The 24,266-nt window shown below is 38.4% G+C and overlaps 1 protein-coding gene across 2 annotated transcripts in view; it reads left to right on the top strand.

Annotated features, from left to right (window-relative positions):
- Positions 1–20,585, top strand: part of MTMR4 (myotubularin related protein 4) — a 57,451-nt gene extending 36,866 nt beyond the window's left edge. For both annotated transcript variants that reach the window (XM_075196612.1, XM_075196611.1), the window contains 16 exons: positions 1,003–1,119; positions 2,692–2,774; positions 5,608–5,774; positions 6,107–6,203; positions 8,387–8,500; positions 9,988–10,187; positions 10,308–10,436; positions 12,445–12,556; positions 13,400–13,595; positions 13,675–13,860; positions 14,496–14,666; positions 16,076–16,230; positions 16,446–17,532; positions 18,776–18,886; positions 19,136–19,224; positions 19,985–20,585. In XM_075196612.1, the coding sequence (XP_075052713.1) occupies positions 1,003–1,119; positions 2,692–2,774; positions 5,608–5,774; positions 6,107–6,203; positions 8,387–8,500; positions 9,988–10,187; positions 10,308–10,436; positions 12,445–12,556; positions 13,400–13,595; positions 13,675–13,860; positions 14,496–14,666; positions 16,076–16,230; positions 16,446–17,532; positions 18,776–18,886; positions 19,136–19,224; positions 19,985–20,162 (3,192 nt within the window). In that variant the 3' untranslated portion in view covers positions 20,163–20,585. The remainder of the gene's footprint in view (positions 1–1,002; positions 1,120–2,691; positions 2,775–5,607; positions 5,775–6,106; positions 6,204–8,386; positions 8,501–9,987; positions 10,188–10,307; positions 10,437–12,444; positions 12,557–13,399; positions 13,596–13,674; positions 13,861–14,495; positions 14,667–16,075; positions 16,231–16,445; positions 17,533–18,775; positions 18,887–19,135; positions 19,225–19,984) is intronic.
- The last annotated feature ends 3,681 nt before the right edge of the window (positions 20,586–24,266 follow it).

Below are 24,266 nucleotides of genomic sequence, written 5' to 3'. Positions count from 1 at the left end.
TGACACCTCCATCTGTTCATCTGACATGGTGATTGGATCACACAGGGGCTTGTTTAGTGCATTACAGGTAGTCTCCAGGCACTTCAGTACTTTCCTCGGTGAAGCTTATAAGCTGATTTCTCCAACACAGGAACACAGACTTGGGGAAAACATAAAACTTCCATGCACATAATACCCTGGGTCAAAATCACACCCAAGGTCCCAGCGATGCAATGCTAACCAGTGTAACATATTTTTTTAGATTATTTATTTTATTTTTATTCATGGCTAAATTAATTTGTGAAAAATAAAAATGTATATTTCTTTATTTAAATATTGCAATCACTTATTGAATATTGTGATGTGTTATTGAAAAATATTGCTTTTTTTGATGGGAAAAAAAATCTGGATTATATTATATTTGCTTCATAACTCAATGGAATTAACATTCAAAGGAAACTAAATAAGTGTTGTTAGAAAATTGTGGCTGTTCTAGTGGCACAGTATCTAGCATTACTGTTTCAGAGCACTTGTGGACATGGGTTGAATTCCAAGCAGGGCACAGACTGTGTCGCTGTATTGATGTGTGTGGTAGAGGAGAACTGTAAACTCCACTGAGACAGGGATTAATGTGAATAAGTAAACTTTCTATGTCAGATCGGGGTAATATAGCAGCCACAATATTTGTATACAAAATCAATGCTTACATGTTAACAACTTCACATGTTAAGCTTTTTCATCTTCATAAAGGAGGCTTCTATTTATAAATGGATTGCTTGAGCAGAGATATACATCATCAGCTGTCGTGGAATATGTCCTCTGTGGGAAGCATAGGGAAGGTGTATGGTTCATGCAGATTGGAGCTCAGTGAAATGGGAGCTTCTTAGATTAAAGATTAACTGTACAGAAGGGGCAATGCATTATTAATCAACTCTAATGATTTTCCGTTGGATTTAATTATGTTTCCCTATGGGGTGATCTGTCTTCTTTTTTGTCATCTATTTGCTTACCTGTTTCTTGCAGGTACCTTTCCAAGTGCTGCCAGGCGAGAGCGTGGAGTATTTGGGGAGTGCAAATGATGCCGTTATAGCGGTCTCCAACTACAGGCTACACATCAAGTTCAAGGACTCCGTCATCAATGTAAGTCATTGTTAGGGGTGTGCGGAGAGCAGTGACCTTTTATAGTGAAAGTGGAACTGCTTTAAATGCAAATACTGGAAATACATATCAACATTGTAACATTTAACAGCTGTTTGACAAGTGTTGTATGTAGACCATCTGTATATGTTCTTTGTTTTTCTTAATGAAACGTTCAATACAAAAAAATTCATAAACATGACATCTGTCCGATTGTGCCAGTACCTTCTGTATCAGTGTTTCCTGGATAGAAGCTGTCTTCATGGTGTATCTGGGTGAACAGTCCTATGAGGTATTGGCCTAATGATGATGTGTCTGTTACTGAGCTGAAGCCAGTGCCCTTATAATCTGGTGGATACCTCCAAGATATGGCAGCAGCTACTGTAATAAACTATTACATTTTTGAATAATTAAACTTTTTTTTTTAAATTTTAAAGGGTTGTCTATTGGAGTCCTTCTCAGATATTTAAGTAATCAGCATGGAGATGTACAGAGTAGAATGAGGGTTGAAGCTTCTGTCCACTAAGGTACTCCATACACTATACATTGTGCCAAAGAATTTAAACTACTTGCTCAGTTGTACTGTCCGTTCTTTGTTCACTGTCTCATACTGAACCTGATCCTTGGTTCACATAACAGTCAGGTAGTTATTGTGGGGTGAATCCCCTTGTTAGAGTGGGAGAGCTATGCTCTGTCTCCTGTGCAGCCCGATCCCCGGTGGTCTAGTGTAGGAGGAAGTAGGGTAGGACTGCGATGTCTAAAAACGGAAGTTCAGCTTTACTGCAGTGTCTTCCGTTACACTGTGCACGAGACGGACCAGCTCTGATAGCTGCGTGTAAGTTATACTGTAAAAACCCAGAGACCTAACCGAAAGTGATCGGAGGCTCTCCTCACCCTATAAGGAGAGATATTCTCCTGCACAGACGTGCAGAGACTAGGTACCATTACAATATCCTGCATCTATATATATATATATATATATATATATATATATATATATATATATATATATATATATATATATATATATATATATATATATATATATATATATATATATATATATATATATTGCATACAAGACTGTATACCTGTTTGCTGCTGTGCCACAACTGTTATACATTCAACTGTGAGTACCTGCATAAGCTGTTTGTTACCGAGCTCATAGAAACCAGTTAAGTTAGAAGCGTTTGTGGCTTCACATCAACCGAACACTGCTGACACCGTTTTACTAACATCAATAGGTATAACCAATACCCCTATCCCTTCAAGTACTGCATGGGAGTTTGATTGTTACCTTGATAGGGTGGATTGTCCAAAAGTGAACAATATTTTTAATGGGAATATCATACAGTGCAGGTCATCATGTGCTATAACATACAGCTATACTTTTAGGTTTTGTGAAGTTGTTTTTAAGCAGAATGGTTGAATGTTTATTGTGCCTCATTCCATATGTTTAAAATCATCAACTGAGTTTCTGCTCGTCTTTGTTATGTTCAGCTTCAATGTTGAACATTTAGTGAAAACTTCTACTACCAGTAGTGTTGTTTACAAGATGACGTCATGTCTTTGTAGGTGCCTTTAAGGATGATTGAGACTGTGGAGAGTCGAGACATGTTCCAGCTTCAGATTATCTGCAAGGACTCCAAAGTAGTGAGGTATAGTTGTTTTCAAACTGTAATCGCTGATTTATTTTCTCACCTATATGTAACACATTCATTATTATTGTCATCTTATTTCCTGAAAAATAAAAATGTAACAGAAAATCTGTAGAGTTGTTCAGTATCCAACAAAGCATAACAAGAGTTTCTGCTCTTCAGTCTCCCAGCTCGTTTACTTGTGAAGCATGGAATATGGTTTGGGGGAGATATAGATAGAGCGAGAGATATCTTTACAAATTCTGTTTCTTAAAAATCTCTGCATACTGCTTTGCTTTTTCAGTCTGGCCTGTACCAGTGGTTTTTTGTTTTTTGTTTATTTGTTTTGTTCCAAATGTTTTCAAGGGACTATATCCCCCTGCTTTGAGCTGCATTGCTGACTGAACACAAAGGTGCGTTCCTGGCCAAAGAGGCTATCACATAATTGGATAGGAACGGATCATATGATAAACTCTTTGGCCCAGAACAACACTGTGTTCAGTCTGTGCATTGTAACCGTGGATCGGCTGTTCAATGTAGGGGAACGATACACCCCGTCTATGAAAAAAATAAATCATGCAAACCATTTGTATACAACGAGTAATATGTCAAAACTAGTGAGCATGATCTCAAATAAAGTGCATAAATTAGGTATTCCTATAAACCTTGTAGAATAAATAATAAAGAAGTCCTAAAATAGATTTAGCAATATATTTGTGTGGCTCACAAAAAATAAGGAGAAGACGAAATCCTTTATTTTCCCTATTTTTGGAAATTTTTCCTTTTTTAATATTTATATTAAATAAAAGAATAGTATCTAAATATGTTATCAAAAGAAAATACAGTTTGTCTCAAAAATAAAATGTAACCCCATCTTCTTCACAACTAGGGAACAGTATTACTGTGTATAGTGTTTACTTCTCTCACAGTTCTCCAGACGCCTCCACACAAGCCTTTATCAGCAGTTCTGTGGGAATGTGGTTGGGTACCACCAGGGCGACTTCTGAGACCCCTTGTGCCAACACAGACCTATCAACAAATGTCTGAGCGCACAAAAGCTAGCTGTAAAAATCACTACAGCCCATTTATTAAATGGCAAATATGATAAACCCTAACGGCGGCAATAATTACAAGTACATGTCAATATATAAGTATTTGCAATAAATGACTAGTAGGAGCAGCATGAGAGTCATAACAAACAGTTTGAATATGATTATATAGCTATTTAAATAAATACAGTTCTTGCTTATCAGTCATGCGATCTTACACACACTTTGTTAAACCTAACACTAAATGAATATAGATGAATGTCATATTTTAAGCACTACTGTGCATCTGTAGTGTACGTTGGTGCACTTAGCTTTTGGATGGTAACCTATGCTAATATTTCTTAATTTTACTGGAATATAATTTGAATATGGAAGTCCCAATGCTGGAATCTTCAGCAAGCTGAGGTAAAATTTCTTGTTTATCACTCAGCTACCACTGACATAACTAGCATAGGCTCTAATGTTTATTCAGAGATGAGTAGTTAAATGAAAGAACTCCTTTTAGACACTACAAAGGTAAATCTCCGTCTGCGTTCTAGTAATAGGAATGGTGTGTGCAAACAACACTTAATTACTCAAACATTTCTCATATAATCTGACACTGGAATGCGCACTGTAACAGCTTGTCATAAGGCGCTATTATAATTCTCTCCTCATAAAACTCCTCCTCTTCCTGAGGTAGATATTTGATAAAACACTGGTCACTCACTGATCTGAGGTACCTTGTCAGTGCATCTCGCTGTATGATAATGTGGCTCCTCTATCCACCAGGTGCCTAATGATATAAATCTGGGGTTACTGTTGCCAATGACAGACCCCTTGCCCTTGTGCCTCCTCTGATCTGCCAGGCAGTTTCTTTCTCTCCCTCTCTCTGTAGAGGACCAGAACTGGTGAGCTACCCCGACTGCAGGCTCGCTGGGGAACAGAGGATCCCTTTGCTACTACGCATCATTTCACCCCAGCGGCACAAGGGGGGCAGAACACCAACAAAAACATAAAAATCATTTTGGGAAACTATGAAATAAGTTATTCCTAGTGAAAGCAACTTCAGGAGAAAATGTAGTCCTTTTTTTTTTTTAGCTGAAAGCAAATATGCTGTATCATTAATTTCATTTGGAGAGAAACAGGCTATAGCAAAATAGAACATGCATTAATTATTTTTTACAGCAGAGTAATGTTTTTGTTTATAAATCAAACATTGCTTTAAACTCCACCTGGCTTCCAGAGCATGCCTGGTCTTATAATTCTGACTTGGCAGTTGTTGGTGTTATAATATCCTCAAATCCAACAGCATGAATAGCCTGGTCAGATCTCTAGAGCCAGTATGCTGTATTCATAAGGGATTGTAGAAAAGTCTGTTTTAGACCACCTTTTCCATTTCTGATATTTATTGTTGACCAAATTAAATGTCTTTTAGTTTGTAATAATAAAATAATGATTCTCATAGATTTCATTAACTAAGATTTTATAAACTGAATGTTTTTTTGTATTAAAAGAACCACAAGTTAGAAATATATTTACTATATCTAAAGCATTTTAGCACTGCAAAGACAAAAGGCAAAAAAACACTGCTAGCATTTATACTGGATTGCTTATCTTGGACTTTGAGGTTCAATTATACCATTGAAAACTGAGAAATGTACCCAATATCCCATGCACCAATCACGTCTGTGTAACCATCGTCTTGTTCAGTTTAACGAACGATGCGCTACACACCCAGTATTAGATCATTTCTTTTTTTTTTTACTCCTTATTTTCTTCTTTCACTTACTCCTCTAACACACAGTCCCTTGTTTCATTTGTAGATGTCACTTTTCCACTTTTAAGCAGTGCCAGGAATGGCTGAAGCGACTGAGTAGAGCTACTGTTCGTCCAACCAAACAAGAAGATCTGTTTGCATTTGCCTACCATGCTTGGTGCCAGGGAGTCTGCACTGACGAGGAGGAGCACCATGTTCACCTCTGTCGCCCAGGTAAACTGCATCCATTCATCCCAATGAGGGCAGCCCAGTAGGCAAGCCTGTGTGAGCAGATATACATATAGTGTACTCATCTTCCCCAATGCATATTCTACCAGTACACTATATGCTGCACACATTGACATCTGCTCTCACTTTCACCTCCATTTGTGTCACCATTACAACTGCCCATTTGGGCGCTGTAATCAAAGGTCTCCTTCCTGGATACCGATGTGAATTTGACCCTGTCCTGAAGTCCGCCAGCTTGGACATTTCAGCTGTGAATATACTTCATAACCAGGCTGACATGTTACCAACGCTCATTGCTTTGATTGGTCTCCTTTCAGGTGATCATGTGAAGGATCGCTTCCAGATGGAGTTGCAACGCATGGGTTTTGATATGCAGAATGCATGGAGAGTGTCTGAAATCAACAACAACTACAAGTGAGAAACTGATGCAATACACCCTACAGTGTTTTGTTATCACATTTTTAAATCTTGCATCATCATTATGTAATTGTCCTTGCCTGCCAACTCACAACTAACATTGGCTCACTTAACCGACACAGAAGTAAAGGAATTTGCTGTATGTGATCATGAATGCGTATTATTCTTGTTCTAAGAGAACACTGGTGTCATTTAATCCATCTCTCCTCTGTTCTATCTCCTTGTTATAAGTGAATGGAGGAAAGACAATGGTGAAGAGTGCACACATCTGTCATACCAGCGGAAAATAGAATCTGCTCTACTTGTCCATCACCTGCTTTATACGATGCCTGTGTGCACGGCATTGGTGTCTCTTAATAGTATCAAACCTCCTAACTCCCCTTCGTTCACCGAAAGAAATGTATGGCGGATAGACCTGTAAAGATACAAAATACATTAGGCTATATTGAAAGTATTGTCGGCTATCTACAATTGCTACACTGGTTTCCTTAGCACCACCTATGTCTCCAAGTTACTGAGACATAAAAGCAGACTCTTGACTATTGGTTGAAGATGTATAAAAATCCTCATTGGCTGTATTTTGTAATATTTAATTTTAATGTGGAACAAAATATAAATATTGTTAAAAATGTAAAAATGTAACCTTTGTAGTAACCCATTGTCCCCCCACCCCCATTACCTCTGTAGTAGAACACTGCCCCCCTCCCCATATCGCCTCTATAACAGCAAATTTCTCTCCCCTAACCCTCACCTCTGCTTGGTAACTGCACTTACTCTCTCCCACTCTGTAGCAATACATCCCCCCTATGTAGCAACACAGATTTCATCGCACATTTCCTTGTTCTTCCAAATAGCCATATAAAGAGAGACCAAGGATGATGGGCCACAAATACTAAAATAGTATCTATATATGACCAAGGAAAAAGGAAGGCTGCGCTGTGGAAAAGTGAGGAAGATTATAAAAATCCAAAAATTACTGGAGAGCCTCCCAAAAGAGAACAATCAATAAAAATAACATGCAATACTCAAAGAAATATAAACAGATAAACACATCCAATAAATAAAAAATAAATAATGAAAAACATAAATAAAAAATTAGAATAAATATATATAGAAAAAAACCTCCAGTACTGTGGTAAAATATCCCCTAAATCAATAATGTTCAAAATATGTATAATGAAGCTCCGCATACATGACCGATAACCATGTAATAGAAAAGATGTCCGTCAAACACACTCGATAGTGTATGATCGTTTCAACTAATTTGTTAGTGATGGAATAGGGAGTTCATATAAATTGCACAAGCATTCAAGGCTCAACTTAATCCAAGTGGTAATACTCCAGCGTTTCACAAACTCAACGCCTTTAGCCTCTTGTTGGTTGCTAGGAAATTCCCTCAATCAGTTCCAAGCTAAATACAAATAATATGTCTCTTACCGGTACCAGATCTTCCCTACGGAGGGCGTTCCCAAAGTGAAACGATCACTTAAACAGTATGACTGTTTCGTCCGGACTTCCATTCAAAAGATCTCACTGGTCCCGATGGTGTATAACCTTGATTGAGGTCTGGCTCAAAACGAAATACACGCTGAGCACGTTCCGTCCTTCGGTCAGTGTAGCAGAGATTCAGTCCATAGACAGCAATGACATAGCGATATGGACAGACCCCGTTGACGCGTTTCGTTCTGAACTGAGCACTTTTTCAAAGCTACTAAGGGGTCTGAAAGTATCCATTAAATAGAGATCAATGCGCACAGATGTTACAATTTATCAATTGTGTAGAATTAATCTCATTACTCTCGTGGCTTATTCTAACAGACTGATACTTTTGTATTCCCCATAAAGGCAAAACAACCAGCAGGAGCATAGGTATAAGTTAAAATGTATTCAAATAAATAAATAATAATCCACTTAATTGGCAAACCTTAAAATAGCAAAAAAGTGTAAAATAACAATATAAATATAAAAAATATCTATATAAATATGCAGTAGTATAATAATAGTCTCCCTATGTCTGTCCTGCTTCCTGTTTTGCACCAGTGATATAGACAAACGTATTCTTGTGTTTTAAACACACCAGCATAGTTGCGTATTATAATGACAGGTCGTCTTTGACTAAATACAGCACAGATTATTGCATTTTTCTAATAGTGATTTCTTTGTTTTGGTGACTTCTATAGACTGTGTCCAAGTTACCCTCAAAAGCTCCTGGTTCCTGTCTGGATCACTGACAAAGAGCTTGAGAATGTTGCTACCTTCAGATCATGGAAACGGATTCCTGTTGTGGTGTACAGGTATAAATGGAATAGGCCCAGCTTTCACTTTTGCAGTGCTGTTTTTTTCTCCCATTGTCACCAAGCTTCAAGGCTTCTGCATCCATCATTGTCCATCTTGATGAAAGGGAAAAAAAAAAGACCATTTATTAAAAATGGACTGATATGTTGTATGCTGACACACAACTGTGTCCAAGAACATCCATTCCCGACATATATATTAAAATATATATTTTTTATTTTTACATGCACATAATAAGCAAGTTAGATTTTGAGCTGCAAACCAGGAACTTAAAGCAGGCCAGTCACCTTCACACCTGCTTGCTGTACTCCAGAGAAATGTCATGTGACTTAAGCTGTTAGCTTGCAGTACATAGGCTCTGCATGATCACATGATCACTCTGTCACAGGAACTTCTGTTCACTCGAACAGGTCATTTAAATTTTACCTAAGTAATTTATGAGAGATAGAGATTGAGTGACACACTTTATAGCAGCGTTTTCCCAACAATGGTATGTAAGTCTTAAAATTTGATCAAGGTAAAATGTAATAACAAATATCACATAACAGATGTTACTTTGTCATTATTTGTTAAAAAAAAAAAATTGAGTCAACATGAAGAAGCCATGTGTGATAAACAAAGTAGACTTCATGATTTGGTAGATTGTAGATCCACCTTTAGCAGCAATAGTTTGAAGTAATCTTTTTCTGTGTGAGTTTATCATTCTTGCATTGTATTTGAGGAGTTTTGAAATGCAGCGTACAGGTCTTGTGGCTGCAAAACATCCCCGGATCATCCATTTAACCACCTGGTGTGTGACAGTTGGTATGAGGTTTTCTCCACATATGGCTTTCTGCATTAAGACCAAATGGCTCCACTGTGCTCTCGTCTGTCCAGCGGACATTGTTCCAGAAGTCTTGTGTTTTAAACCTAAGCGCAGTTCTGCAACGATTTCTGAAGAGGCTACCCTTCCATGAAAGCCATTCTGTTAAGTCTATTTCCAATAGTAGAGCCATCAACTGTAACATTTGCCATGTTGACAGAGACCTATAGATCCCTGAATCCAGGTTCTGGGTTTGTTTTGCGATTTCTCAGAGCTTCATATGGTCTGATGTTTTCGTGGATGTGCTGGGACTTCCACTCTATTTTCAGTGTTCTCCATTTGCAGATAATCTCTCGCTGTAGAATGATAGCCTTCACATGCTTTGGAAATGGCCTTGTAACCCTTACCAGACTGATGAGCAATGCTCCTTCTTTATTGCTATGGAAGCAGTAAGGGTGTGCTTACATTTTCACACAGTGTTTCTTTATGTTGGTTTGATTTGTTGAACATATAATAATAGAGTAAAATCTGTTCTGGGTTATTTGTCATATGAGATTATATTTATCAGTTTTCAGGATTGGTGAGGTCCAGATTATTTGCACTTGTTCACATTACTGTATCCAAATTTCGAGTTGATCACAGAACTAGTGTAGGTGACATATTATCTTGTGTACCGTGTCATAGACATACCCGAACTGGGGCAGTGATAGCACGTTGCAGTCAACCAGAGATCAGCTGGTGGGGCTGGCGCAATGCCGACGATGAGTATCTGGTTACTTCCATTGCCAAGGCCTGTGCACTAAACCCAGGAGGACGTACAGCTAACGTCAACTTCAGTAACAAAAGCACCAGTGAGGGGAATGAGAATACAGACACAGACTTCGGTAAGACAGGTTTACTGACCTTATTACTAACCAGCACAAATAGAATAATATACTGTATATCATAGGAGTGTTTCTGGTATCTCTGTAAATGTAAACATGAGTTTGTATGTTTAAATGTAGATTCTTCATTGACCGCCTGCCCGGGTATTGAGGGGAGTGGGGCACCTCAGAAGCTCTTGATCCTGGATGCTAGGTCTTATACGGCTGCGGTTGCAAACAGGGCAAAAGGTGGAGGCTGCGAATGTGAAGGTAACAGACAAGGAAATGCTTACTAAGCTCAGAGTCATATAAGGTGAACGTGTTCTATGCTGACATCAGTATAAGTACATCTGGTGACATCAGTATAAGTACATCTGGTGACATCAGTATAAGTACATCTGGTGACATCAGTATAAGTACATCATAAGTACATCTGGTGACATCAGTATAAGTACATCTGGTGACATCAGTATAAGTACATCTGGTGACATCAGTATAAGTACATCATAAGTACATCTGGTGACATCAGTATAAGTACATCTGGTGACATCACTGCGAAAACGTTTGATTTTCACGTGCACATTTTGCAGTCACGATAGCAGTGGTAGCAGTAGAATATACAAAATCGTTTTTATGATGGACTTTCTGGAGCAGATATTTGGTGCGTTTTAATACTGTTGTCTTATTTACATGGAGTAAAGGGGTTATGAAAAATGGAAGTGTTTCTTTCCTGTGCATACTATACAGTCATAGATCACACATTTATATCACTTGGTCTGGTGGGGGTAGGTTGATTTTTATTATATGAAGGATATAAGACTTCATGTGATCCTCAGCATTTACTAAGATATGTGCTTAATAGAAAATGTATTTGAAATTAAACCAAAATCTCATTTTACATTCCCCAATTTTCCTACATTATACAGTTGCCACAATCTTTAATCCATTTTCCTGATTTCTCATGTAGCGTTCAGTACAATGTAGTAATTCATGCTATAAAAATGCAATGACATAAGATTCTTATATAGGGTTTTCCCTGTAATATCACAACACTTATTTTTTTCCCATCAAGTTAATATTTTATTTCACTGTGCTGTACAGTTGATGTTTGGTTAATGGAAAGTCCACTGTGTAGACAATGTTGTTGTTGTTTTTTTCTTTTTAAAAACATAATGGTTCTATTTTGTATTTATGAACTTTATCCCATTTTTTAAGAAAAGTTTTCCTGTATCAAGATACTCCAATCTGGTCAATAGAAAATTGTCTTGTTTTTACCCTGTATTATTCTTGAAGTTTTAGTTTTCAGACTTTATCTCATTTTAGTTTCCCAGTTTTTATACCATTTTTCCCCAGAGTCCCTTAGAAAATGTATAATTGTGAATTAACTGTACTGAAATGCCTATGGTTAAACAGGCACAAAGTACATCAACTTTTATAATAACTCCTGGAAGTTATTACCTATGAAATTTAGATTTGAAATGAGTAGTGACACTTTTCTGTAATAATGTTTATATACTGGGGGTTGGGAAAATGCTGCATAGCAGGTGATGGTAGACGGTGGGCACCAGGAGATTGTCAAACACACTACTCCACTTATGTGAATAGGTATCAGGGCATTTCAGGATGTGCTCATATTAGCACATGTAGTTTCACAAAATATCGCCAACTACCTGATCCAAAAACACATAAGGGAAAAAACATCAATATTTTTACACCGTGAGCATTGTTGCCAATAAAAAGTTGATTATTCCACTCTTGGGATGGTGTGATGATGATTTACTGTCTTAATTGTGGAAGTTGCTTCATAAAAGTTGAATATACAGTTGTTTTATGTAGTTTGACAGAAATACAGTTTGTTCATTTTTAAAGTTTGTGTTTTTTTAGTGTTTCCTGGCACTCTGCAGACTTTGCCTGGGGTTACGCCAACTCAGCAAATCAGTATATATGGCATTGCTTTTCCAATCATAACTCCTGTAACCTGGTCCCTTTGTAAGGATCTACCAAGAGTTTGTAACTGAAGTAACTGCTTTTTAATTGTTCTGGCTTCTATCTTTTGCTGCTCCAAGCACTGGCGCTGATTTGAATAACCTTATGGAAATATGCACATAGAATGATGATCATTCACCCTTTTCCAGGCCAGGTGGCTTTTAATATTGAAGCCTCTTGAAAAAAATTTTGGTTATCCAAGTTTTAGTACGGTCTGCCCTTGGCCTTGGTTCAACTTAACCTTATTGAAGTTATTCAAGTGTTTCATCATGGATGCGTTTTACTTTTACAGAATACTATCCAAATTGTGAAGTAGCATTTATGGGAATGGCGAATATTCACTCGATCAGGAATAGTTTCCAGTACCTGCGAGCTGTGTGCAATCAAGTACCGGATCCTGGAAAGTAAGTTTGCTATCAGAACATATAATTATACTACATAAATAAAACCACACTACAACACCCACTGTCTGTGACACCAAGGGGTAAATGTATCAGGCTGAGAGTTTTCCGGCAGGTTTGAAAAGTGGAGATGTTGCCTATAGCAACCAATCAGATTTTAGCTGTCATTTTGTAGCATGTACTAAAGAAATGATAGCTAGAATCTGATTGGCTTTTCAAACCCGCTGGAAAACTCTCAGCTTGATACATTTACCCCCAAGTGTCTAGTATCCCAATCAGTCTTCATAGTAATTTGCCTCTTAATATTATGGCAGAGCTATTTTTTTGGTTTACTCTAGGCCTCTATTTGAAGTATACCTATTTGCTACACACAGTGGGGCAGCCAGTTCGTGGGCTGAGCCAATATTCATTAAAATGCAGCCCATCAATTCTAGTGACATCACTTGACAATCGGTGAGTCTATTGAATTGATAGGCTGAATTCTCATGGTTGCCTCAAAATAGCCACCTCCACTGTTTGCAGGTAATGGGTATACTTTTACCAATAATATGTTTAATAAAATAATGGAGCGGACTTAATATTGAACGTGAAGAAGTCAAAAACAGATTTTTGTATAGATTTTCACAGTAAAACATACATGAGGCCATTTGTCTGAAGGTAAACTAGATCACTGAAATTGTTAACATATTTTAAAAGCTATTTGTTTTCCTTTTGGGATATATTTTTATATCATAATCCTTGGCCTGACCATTTTTCATTTCCATCAACTAATGCCATCATCGTGATCTTTCTCTCTCAAGATGCCACTTACCTGTCAGGTGGTGAAACCCTTTATGTGTTTTGTAGCTGGCTCTCAGCATTGGAAAGTACTAAGTGGCTGCAGCACCTTTCTGTCATGTTGAAAGCTGCCACTGTTGTGGCCAACGCAGTGGACCGGGAAGAGCGTCCGGTGCTAGTTCACTGCTCGGATGGCTGGGACAGAACCCCTCAGATTGTATCCCTGGCAAAGGTTCTGTTGGATCCATATTACCGAACCTTAGAGGTTTGTAGCTATGTCAATCAAACTTTGTTGTTTATTTGTCTCAAAGATGTTATGTTAAACGCGGCTGTTTGTTTTATAGGGATTCCAGGTGTTGGTCGAGACAGACTGGTTAGATTACGGCCATAAGTTTGGCGATCGCTGTGGTCATCAGGAAAATGCTGAAGATCAAAACGAGCAGTGCCCTGTCTTCCTACAGTGGCTGGACTGTGTCCATCAGCTTCTCCATCAGTTTCCTTGTCTCTTTGAATTCAACCATGCCTTCCTGGTAAAGCACAAATTACTATGCAGATATGCAAAACCAAATTGGTCATTACTTAGGATATTTTTAGCTTATCATATGTTGATAATAAAAAAAAGCATTGTTTATTGTTAGTAATATATATTGAAGTATGTGTATTACTGAGCTGAATAATATATGTGAAAGGACTGGAGTGTTTTTACTTAATTGCTCCTTGCTCTATTTCACGCCTCTGCAGCAGGTTGCATGTTAGGAGGGAGGGGCTTCTCTAAGAAGGCAGAGTGGGACTGACAGCTAAGCTCACTTGCTGTACAGAAATGCACAGTGTGGATTGGTTCATTCATATACAATGGCAGTGCCACTGGTGTCTCAACCTTTTAGACCTGTATCAGGATTCAGGTCCTAAAAATGTGGGAGTAGTTGCAGCTATCTTTAGTGACGTGTGAAGGTAATACTTATTTAACAGAGCTGTAGTGGAATGTCGGGTTAATACTGAACAATGTATTTTATCTTTATGGTGCATACCTGAAGAGTGGTCATTTAAAGTAGAAGTGACCATTATGCAATCTTGCAGTTTGTTAGGAACCAGTGATATCACTGAGACACTGACTGGCAAACATGCCAAAGACGAGACAATTATAGCATCTGGTTTTGACACACAGGTGAAATTAGTCCAGCACACATACTCGTGCCTCTATGGAACGTTCCTCTCCAACAACCCTTGTGAACGAGAGACGCGCAACATCTACAAAAGGACCTGCTCAGTGTGGTCTCTACTTAGAACTGGCAACAAAAACTTCCACAACCTGCTGTACATGCCTGGTGGTGAGCTGGTACGTCACGAGAGCTTCATCAATATCTGCATATTTAAACTTGTATTGTCATCGTATTAATTTGTTCCTCAATGAAAATTTCCTTTTTCTTCACGTGAAATAAAAAATGAAAACATTTGCACAGTCTAAGACATTTTCACAAGTGAAATTACTTATTTATCCCATCTAAGAGAAACTGGGGCTAGTTAGCTGTCCTGTCTGAGCTGTGTCCACCCAGCCATCCTGATTGCGGCATTATTATTTTTATAGATTTAATTATTTTTATTTTATTTTTTAAATTATATTCTTTAAAATCTGCATGCTTTCTTATTTTATTTTCAACATTGTGACTATTGACCTTGACGGTGCTGGTCTGTGCATTAATTATTTTGGTGTGCAGAGTTTACTAATAACCTGCCAATGCCACATATGATAGATTGTAGTTATTCTGAGCCAAGGCCACTCACTCGACCTTATCACAGCTGCATTTTGTAGAAAAATGGTGAGATTATTTTTATTTTCAAATTTCAATTCTTTCTGGGATAATTCCTTATTTTTCTTTTTTTAAGGACTCATATACCCCAATAATTGATTTTTAAATTATTCATATTCCTTTCTTTTTTTTTTAACTGCTGCTTTGTGTGTGGTAGATGTGCATATTTTAAAGCTGCTTATAACCTCTATACTTGTGACTGATTTTCGTAGTTTGCCATTTTTGTCTGGCTACTTTTGTGTTGTATTTTTCTTTCTTTTTCTTGGGGGGGGTGGATCTGTTGGGGTTTTTTGTTATGTCTTCTAACTCTTAACAATAGCAATATGCTTGTCCGCATCATTGGTGTGGGTGTCCTCACCACAACTGCTCAGATAATAATGTGTGCATCTATCAGCCTTCCTCTACAAGTTTATTACATTCCTGCTTTTGTTATACTGTCCCATGTTAAATCTTTCTCAACCATATGGTAACTGAAAAATGACTAACAAGGTTTACAAATAATTTTATCAGTTTGAGAATATACATATAATTTGTCTTGGAAACCTTTTTTAAATCTATATTTTTTTAACTAGTTGATAGAAGGATTGCTAACACGTGAGCCCTGAAACCACAACATACTAAAAGAGTATTGCTTCTCCAACACCATCACAAGCTAATTCCACCTTGCTGAGCTGTGGTGAAAAGGACAATATTGTAATTTTCCCTGTTTACAGATACCACCAGTAAGCACTGTAATAGGCTAGTCATTATATAGTATTACCATTTATAAGGACTTCTCAAAGCCCAGCCCTGGGAATATCTTCACAGAGATACAAGTATATCAGAGTGACTGTTAATAGAGGGGCGCACTGCTTTGTTGTAATATTTACCGTGCTATTTATTTCTGTCTCGCACATATGAAGATCTATATGAGAAATATTCAATGCTTGTTCTGTAGGTTCTACACCCAGTTTGTCATGTCCGGGCTCTTCAGCTCTGGACAGCTGTATATCTCCCTGCCTCTTCTCCTTGTGCGCCCATTGATGACGGCATGGAACTTTACCTCTCCCCAGCATCTCAAGGACCAGACTTTAATTCTAGATCACTGGACAGGTGAAATTACAACTTTTTCTTACTAGTTCCAGTCAGGGTCCATAAACCATCTGTATTGTGATGAAACTGTCATGCCACTATTGATCAATTTATGATCTACACTTGTAAGGCAGAACCTATTAATAATTATTTGCTACTTTTAAGTCAAAATAGTAAACATGTTAATATAGCCATTCATTGTTTGTTTTTTTTTGTTTGTTTACATCATTTTTTAGGTTACCTAAAACGCGTTCAATGGATAATCTAGTGACTGCGTGTGACAGTGGTGGTCTGCTGACACGCACTTCAAGTGACCCCAACTTAAATAATCATCAAGTTAACCTTGACTCATGCTGCAATAATGCTGGTGGCAGTGAAACAGAAAGTCAGGCTAATCCGCAGCACACCATAGATGTGAAAGACACGGAGGAGGAGGAGCTACATAATTCTCTCCATACAGTCAGCCAAGATGAGGGCGGAAATACAGAAGAAGTCACAGAAAGTTATAACAATAATAATGAACTTAATGAAAATGGCACTTCACCAGTTATCAAGGCAGAAGTTACAGAAATGAAATGTGACGATGTTAAACCTGTGCTGGAAAATAGTACAGATATACATGAGCAACATATTATTACTATATCTATTGCTGATACCGATCAACATAAAAGTCCTGTTTTGGCACATCTACCTTGTCCAAGCTCAGAGGCTGATGTGCCTGCCATTAACACTTCATGCAAAGAGATTACCAAGTCTGGTAAGATAGCAAAGGAAGTATGTAGGACTGACAGAAAAGCAGTGTCTCAGATGCCAAAGGGTGAGATCTCTATTCTGGCATCTAACTGGGACAGTTTCCAAGGAATGATGAAATCTGTTCCTATAGGTGGGCTTGGTCTTCGCCGTCCTTTGTCATACGAGTACTCTACTAGAAGTCTCCATAGCAAGCATGGAAGACATACAGCTGGATCATATATTTCCAGAGATGCTGCAAAGATTTCCTACAATTTTCCTGCCTCATTGCACTGTTCTGGGCCGTCCGTGAAAAGCTGCAGAGGGTCAGTGGCTTGTCACACCAGGCTGCTTCAGACAGGTCGATTTTTTCCTTTGGCTTGTCCATCACCTGCGCCTCTCATGTACCAAGATGACGACGGCTTGCCTATTCCCAATGATGTTGTCCAACAACGGCTAAGACAGATGGAAGCTAGCTACAAACAAGAGGTTGACCTACTGCGAAGGCAGGTGTGGGAATTGCAGTTACAGCTGGAAATTCGACAGTATTGTGCTCCACCACCAGAACCTGAGGCCGACTACGAAGATGACTTTGTGAGTTGTTTAAGCAATTGGAACTTTATTGTAATCATTCAATGTTGTACTGGGATACCTAGGCCTTAATCTTCTGATACAATTGTACCTTTTGAGAATCTGTTGCTGCTAACTACGAAAATCATGAGTGAGCAGTCAGTTGTTTACTCTGACACTTGATTATCCTTCCTTTTATATACAAACAAATTAAATTGCAACTACAGAGTTACTTGTGACATAATATAAATACTGATAAAATTAGTTAGAAAACTTATTTTGTATAATGTGAAGACTTGAGAAAGTGATGATTATACTTGGTGTAGTTTTGGACACTGGGCAAGTGTTTGGGTTAATCTTGGGTGGATCTGGGAAATGGGTAGTGTATAACTCAAGGATAGAAATGGTTGGCCTGTCATTACTGGGTATGATAACAAGAAAAGCATAATTGAGGCTTTAAGAAGGACACTCTGCTTCCCCGCCTTGCGGTCAAATGTAATGCGGACATTGTTCCCCAACTTACAACTCACAATAAGAGCAGAGTTATTGTGACTGGATAATAAATTAGTGGGGTTTGAAACTATGTGCATTACAAACCAATACATAACAATTATGAGAGCATAGCTAAAGTCTTTCGTAACCTTCTTTTCCTTTGGCTAGGCACATGTTGTTTTAAGGTGAATTACATTAACCATACCTCATTACCCCATCTGCTCTCCGTCCATTAAACGTGGAGTATAGACTGTTAATATTCTTTTGACCCAATCTCCCCATAACCACTCGCCTTGTGTTCATTTTAAAGCTGACCAAATACAGTATAATTTTGCTGTGTGTGTGTGTGTGTGGTCCCAAAACAACTGCAATGCTTAATAATGATCTCATCTAAATTGCCATATATGGGCAAGTTACTAAACGTGTGCCTGCGTTCACCTTCCAACTACATAAACTGGCCACAATGATGTTTGATGTGGCCAAAGTGGACAGCGATTCTCTTGCTTGTCTCTGGAACCAAGCTGGATGGCAACATTTGTGGCCACCTTAAGACAGGTAGTGTTTAGAAATGAATGGGCGATGGATCAGAAATAAACTAGTAACTCTGTTTGTGAATTTTACAATGAACAATAGTTTATCAATGTTTATTTGCATGTTTTGTAGAAACCATTTAGAAACTTTGCAGATGCATTATTATTATTATTATTATTATTATAATTTTTCGATTACTTCAAAAGTTACGTTTTTTAACTTTTATTTTTGTGTATACTAATAGACATGTGTGAAAGAGTCCGATGGCAGCGATATGGATGACCTGTACTCTGATAAAAGTGAGGACCGACTGTCAGAGGCCAGTTGGGAGCCAGTGGATAAAAAGGATACCGAGGTAAATACGGGGTTAAGAGTCTATCCATTTGTACAAAATAGCATCAAACACACTAACTGTACATTAAAAAAAGTTAAATAAACCACTAAACCTAAGAAACAAGTTGAGTTTTATAAAAAGATATATAATAAGGAGTTTATCAAGAAGCAAGATTGAAGTTACCAATTATTACGCCTGTGAAAAGCTTCCAGAGTAATGTTTGTACCTACTAGATTGAAGTTATAGAACATAATGTTGTTTTTTTAAAAGGTCACAAGATGGGTACCTGACCACATGGCTTCACATTGTTTCAACTGTGACTGCGAATTCTGGTTGGCTAAACGGAGACATCACTGCAGGTAAATTAAGTTTGTGTTTGGTAAATATCAGGTGAATGTTTTAATTATTGGTCCAATTATGTGCTAGTGATCATCATTGTGATTATTGTATATAGTGCCAGCATACTTCATAGCACTGTACAATACAGTAATAAAACAAGACGGGTTTCCTATACATTTAATAGCACCCGTTTTGTTCCTCCACTTACATTTTGGCAGAGAAGCGCATTCCCACGATCAATTTGAGCAATGTTTAAAAAAACATTAAAGAAAGGACAACCCGCCTAAAAGTTCCCCCTGAAATAAAGACAGTGCTCATGTCCCCCTCACTCGCATGGCTATTATAAGCCTTTATTTTAGTAGAAAATAGGAACCTAGATTTGATTGAAAGGAAGGCTTGGAAGTTGGATACTTTTGCACAGTAAACTGCTAAAGGTTTTCCCGTCTCTCCTCACATTGAGGCGCATATCTGCTTTGCGGATGAAACTCCCTAGAGAGGGGTGGTAGACAAGGTGCACCTTACAGTTTTCTGGGTGGTACATTAATGTGCAACGCTGCAAAACAAAGGCACTTTGCAGTGTGCATCCATTGCCCTTTGTAAATAACCACTTGGTTCTGCTTCAGCAGTTTGCCAGTCTCTCTACTTAAACACAGACCACACCTGCTTCAGTGATGTAATTCTAAACATTATATTGAATGCACACTACTAAACGTTTTGTTTCATGTCTGAACACAATTATGTTCTTGTTGTGAGTGGTTCTAAACCCTTTTCTTCCTCTAGGAACTGCGGAAATGTTTTTTGTGGCGGCTGCTGTCATTTGAAGCTTCCCATTCCAGACCAACAGCTCTACGACCCAGTCTTGGTTTGCAATACATGCTACGACAACATCCAAGTCACACGAGCTAGGGAGCTTATGTCCCAGCAGCTGAAGAAACCCCTAGCTGCAGCATCAAGCTGAGTTCTGGCGAAAACATAAGTCTGGCTTTAAGCTCCTCCTTTAGTTCCTCACAGCCAAGATGAAGTTTTGGGGGGTTGGCGTGACTACTAATACGTAAGCATGCCGGTGAACACAAACGGAAGTCAGCAACACACCGGCTTACCTTAGCATTATATTTCTGCACCAAGGCAGGTTTGTTCCCCACACAAAAGTGTAGGATTTGTGATGGACTGCTAGAGTTTTCTCTGCCAGTTAGAAGATTTCGGTTTCAGCTTTCTCTTGCTGTGGTTATTGAGGGTTTATTAGGAATGTGGTCAGACAATCCAGTTGCCCAAAAAGAGCCTAGAGAAGAAAGGTGTCAAGAAATCAAGCTGCATTTCCCTCGTTAAAGTGTTTTTGGGTTTTATTTTTTTAGTTTTTTTTAGTTTTGTTTTTTTTTGTAAACAGAGATCGAAGTGTGTATATTTTGTGGTATCGTATCTCCTGATTGGGACATGTTCCCTGCTGCCTTTGATCTTGTGTTCCTGGAGTAATCTGAAAATTTGGTCAAAATGTTCTGGGTTTATTTTTTTTCCCCAGACTGTGGCACCATTTGATATGCAGGGTTTACATGTAAATACTAGGGTAATAGAGTGCTACAAAACTGTGAATATTAACCCTTTTCTTGCTATAGGAGTTTGCTGCAATATGTAGCTGCCACCTTTTTCTGTAAAGGGTTTAAGTATAGGAGTTCCTCCACTTGTTTGTCTTCAGCGTTAGGGCTCTTAACACACCCCCTGTTCTACTATAACTTTTCAGTTCTGCGTCTCTAAATGTCCACTTTCATTTTATTTGTCTCTCTTTTGTTAATACTATTTTCAGATCCTTTAAACTTGATTCCTGAGTGGTTTAAAAAAAAAAGTGTCCCTTGGAAATGCAAGTCTTGGCTGTTCTTCTGTTTCCGTATGAGGGGCTTCATATTAAATGCTGCTATTTCAATTTTTATGCACTTAACCAATGTAACAAGGGGTGAAATGATGATACCAAAAGGTTTTGTGATGCCAGATTAATCTTTTGTTCTACTATTGAGCTGTAAAGTGCCACTTTGTTACATGAATCAGCCATTATGTGTCATTTGTTGCTTTGGCATATTTGTAAATACATGATTCTTGCTAGCTTTTGTTTTTTTGTGTTTTTTTTGTTTTTTTAGCTATCTTAAGAAGCCAATGCACTTTGCAATCAGGTGATTGGTTCTGAACAAGGAGAGGAAAGCCCTCTCCTCTTGGGAAAAGCGCCACAAAGATGTAGCAGCAAGATTGCTGGCAGTGGAATCGTTTTAAAATAGTCTAGTTATATAAACACACTTTGCTGTCTTTTGGAGGTGACACCAATTGTGAGGCCAAGCAACTTGGTTAATTATTTCTATGCAGCGCCTATTTTATCCATCTGCTTTACAATTTTGGTACATTATAGTTCCGTGTAATAGAAAACTTGTTAGACAATATCTTCTCACCTGAATTGCATGGCTGCTTCCTGGGAACAGAGAGATAAATGTTGGTATTGTCATCTATTGATAGAGGTATGCTGTTTTTACAAGACTTAATCCATTAAGGCACGTAAAAACATCACTGTCTGTATTTGGGAATGGTTATTATGTTATAACACTTCTCCATCAAATAGAGGATCAGGTTTTCTGTGCGTTCTAGGAATTGTACAAAGGAGCCATAAGCTGGTGGCACTCGCACTTCTTTCTGTTCAACTGGCGCCCCAATAAGCGATCCCTCTGCAACTGCACAAATACTCGACCAGTTCTCACATGCACACAGGAATTCAAGCAATCCGCTTGCTTTTACACCTTAGAGGCAGCCATTTTATGGGTTGGACCAATGTTCATAGGAATGCGGCCTATCAATTTATTAGAAACCAGTAACATAACTTATGCACTTTAAGGGGGGTATTCAATTGTTCCTCCGGGCGCCGCCGGAACGAGCGCGTTAAAACTATTACCGTTTATACGGTAAACTTGCGCTTAAAAACCGTTAATACGGTAGTTTACTTGCTGAATTTCATCTCGCAGCTCAGGGAGCTGCGAGATGAAATTGAGCGAGTAATTACCGTATTGACGGTAATAGTTTTAACGCGCTCGTTCCGGCGGCGCCCGGAGGAACAATTGAATACCCCCCTAAGGGTCACTAGTCAATGGCTAAATTCTCCTAAATATTGATTGAGCCCGTAAAATGGCTTCCATGAGTGTGTAGACATGTGCCCAAAAAGGAAGCCTTATGCATCACTGATCATTCTAGGCGTACTTGTTGAACAAGACTCATGACATCCAGCCACAGCCTACGTTTTCATTTACAGATGGAATATTAGTAGTGAAGGAAATATTTCTGTTGTAGCTGCCTCTCTTCAATAGCACATGCCATATTTCCTTCCCAGGAGGGCATTTATTGTGATGTGGAAATGTTCATGGAGAAATATTCCATAACTGTGTGTTCTGTGGAAAAAAATGCATTATGTATGTTACCCTTGTTCCCCAAAGCAGAGCATTTGGGAGGGGGCTTACCCCAATAGGGTTGCACCATAGATCAAACAGTCTGAATTGATGGTGCAAGCAAATAAAATGTCAAGACAGAATACATCTCTGTAAAATATTATGTGTTCAACATGAAATGTGCTGTGAAGGTGAAACACTTCAAAATAAAATGATTATACCTATGATATCCTGTCATTCTACTTATAAACTCTGTTTAGAATGTGTTGTGTGTTCAACAAACAAAACAACCTCTTACTAAGCACATGGTAATATATCTCTATTGAATACCTGCATTTTCCATAATGTGGCTTTTGTCGATTATTTTAAAGTGTAGATGAATAGAATTTTTTTTTTAATTACCTGGAAAGTAAGGATCATTTCTGTTTTTCGGAACCTGTACTTGTATAAGACATATGGGGAATATGAAATGAGCACTGTTAGAATTCACTCTTTAACTGGCTTCTTATGAAACCATCAGATCTACTCATCCAGTAGATACGAAGAAAAGTAAAAAACTGGGCTTGTCTGTAAAGATCTTAGGGGTGTAAAAACAATTGTCATTTTAAATTCAAACACAGCACTTACTTTAAGATAACTCGCAGACTACTCTTTATGCTGCTAGCTTTAAAGCTACAACTTGCATTATATTTGCAAATTTAAAGAGGGTCATAATGGCATGTATACATTATAATCTACTACTGTGCAGTGACTATACCTGGTAACTGAAGGCACAGTTATACATGGGTGTGGAGTATTATAAAGACATACCTCCCAACATGAAAGTCCCCGACAGTGGGAGTGGCACGTCATGATGGTAATGAGGACACACCCCCAGAGGGCTGATAGCGCTAGGCTGCCCATTGGATGTCTCCATACCCCCATCATTCCCACCCACGGGACAAACATGTGCCCACTTGGGAGAGATTCCTAAAATTGGGATGGTTGGGAGGTAAGTAAAGAGATAGCACTGTCATTTCTACATTCTGTCCCCTTGTACGGGCGCCATGGTTTATATCCCTGCAGAATGTCTCTGGGTCATTCCACGTCAAATCAACGAAGGATTTCAAACTGACCGTTTCCCCAAACACACCTGAAGAGAAATTTAATTGAAATTAGAGAATGTAAGGTAGAATTGTTTTCTAAACGTGTGTAGATTTGATGTGGAATAACCTACCTCTGTAGGTTTCAGAGTCACTGACAACAGTACCTTACTAAGCTAATAAGATGCAGCCTCACTGCTTTTTCAGGAAAAAAAAAAATCAAGAATTGATAGTTTTGTGTCATCTACAATTAGGCAAAGATATTTTGTAAAAGCAGGCTTGGACTGTCAGTACACGTTACCAGGGGATCTGCCATTCGGACTCCAGGCTTAGACGCCATTGGCATGGTTTTATATATAAAAACAATGGTGTTTTTTATTTTTTGCCTGTAATTAATTTCTTAGTGGCCTTTCAACCCCCCCAGTACACCTATCGGGGGCCATATTTTCATCTCTGGACCCTGTGGACATTGGGCTTTGGTACACTAAGCCCCATCCCAAGCCATTAGCCACAACGTTTAGGTGGAAACATACTATATCCTCTGCAACCCTGACACATGTTTGAATATAG

Source organism: Mixophyes fleayi, chromosome 2 (assembly GCF_038048845.1).
Source record: "Mixophyes fleayi isolate aMixFle1 chromosome 2, aMixFle1.hap1, whole genome shotgun sequence".
NCBI classification, from domain to species: Eukaryota; Metazoa; Chordata; class Amphibia; order Anura; family Limnodynastidae; genus Mixophyes; species Mixophyes fleayi.
The sequence above is the reverse complement of the archived record's forward strand: the minus strand, read 5'-3'. Positions and strand labels throughout refer to the sequence as shown.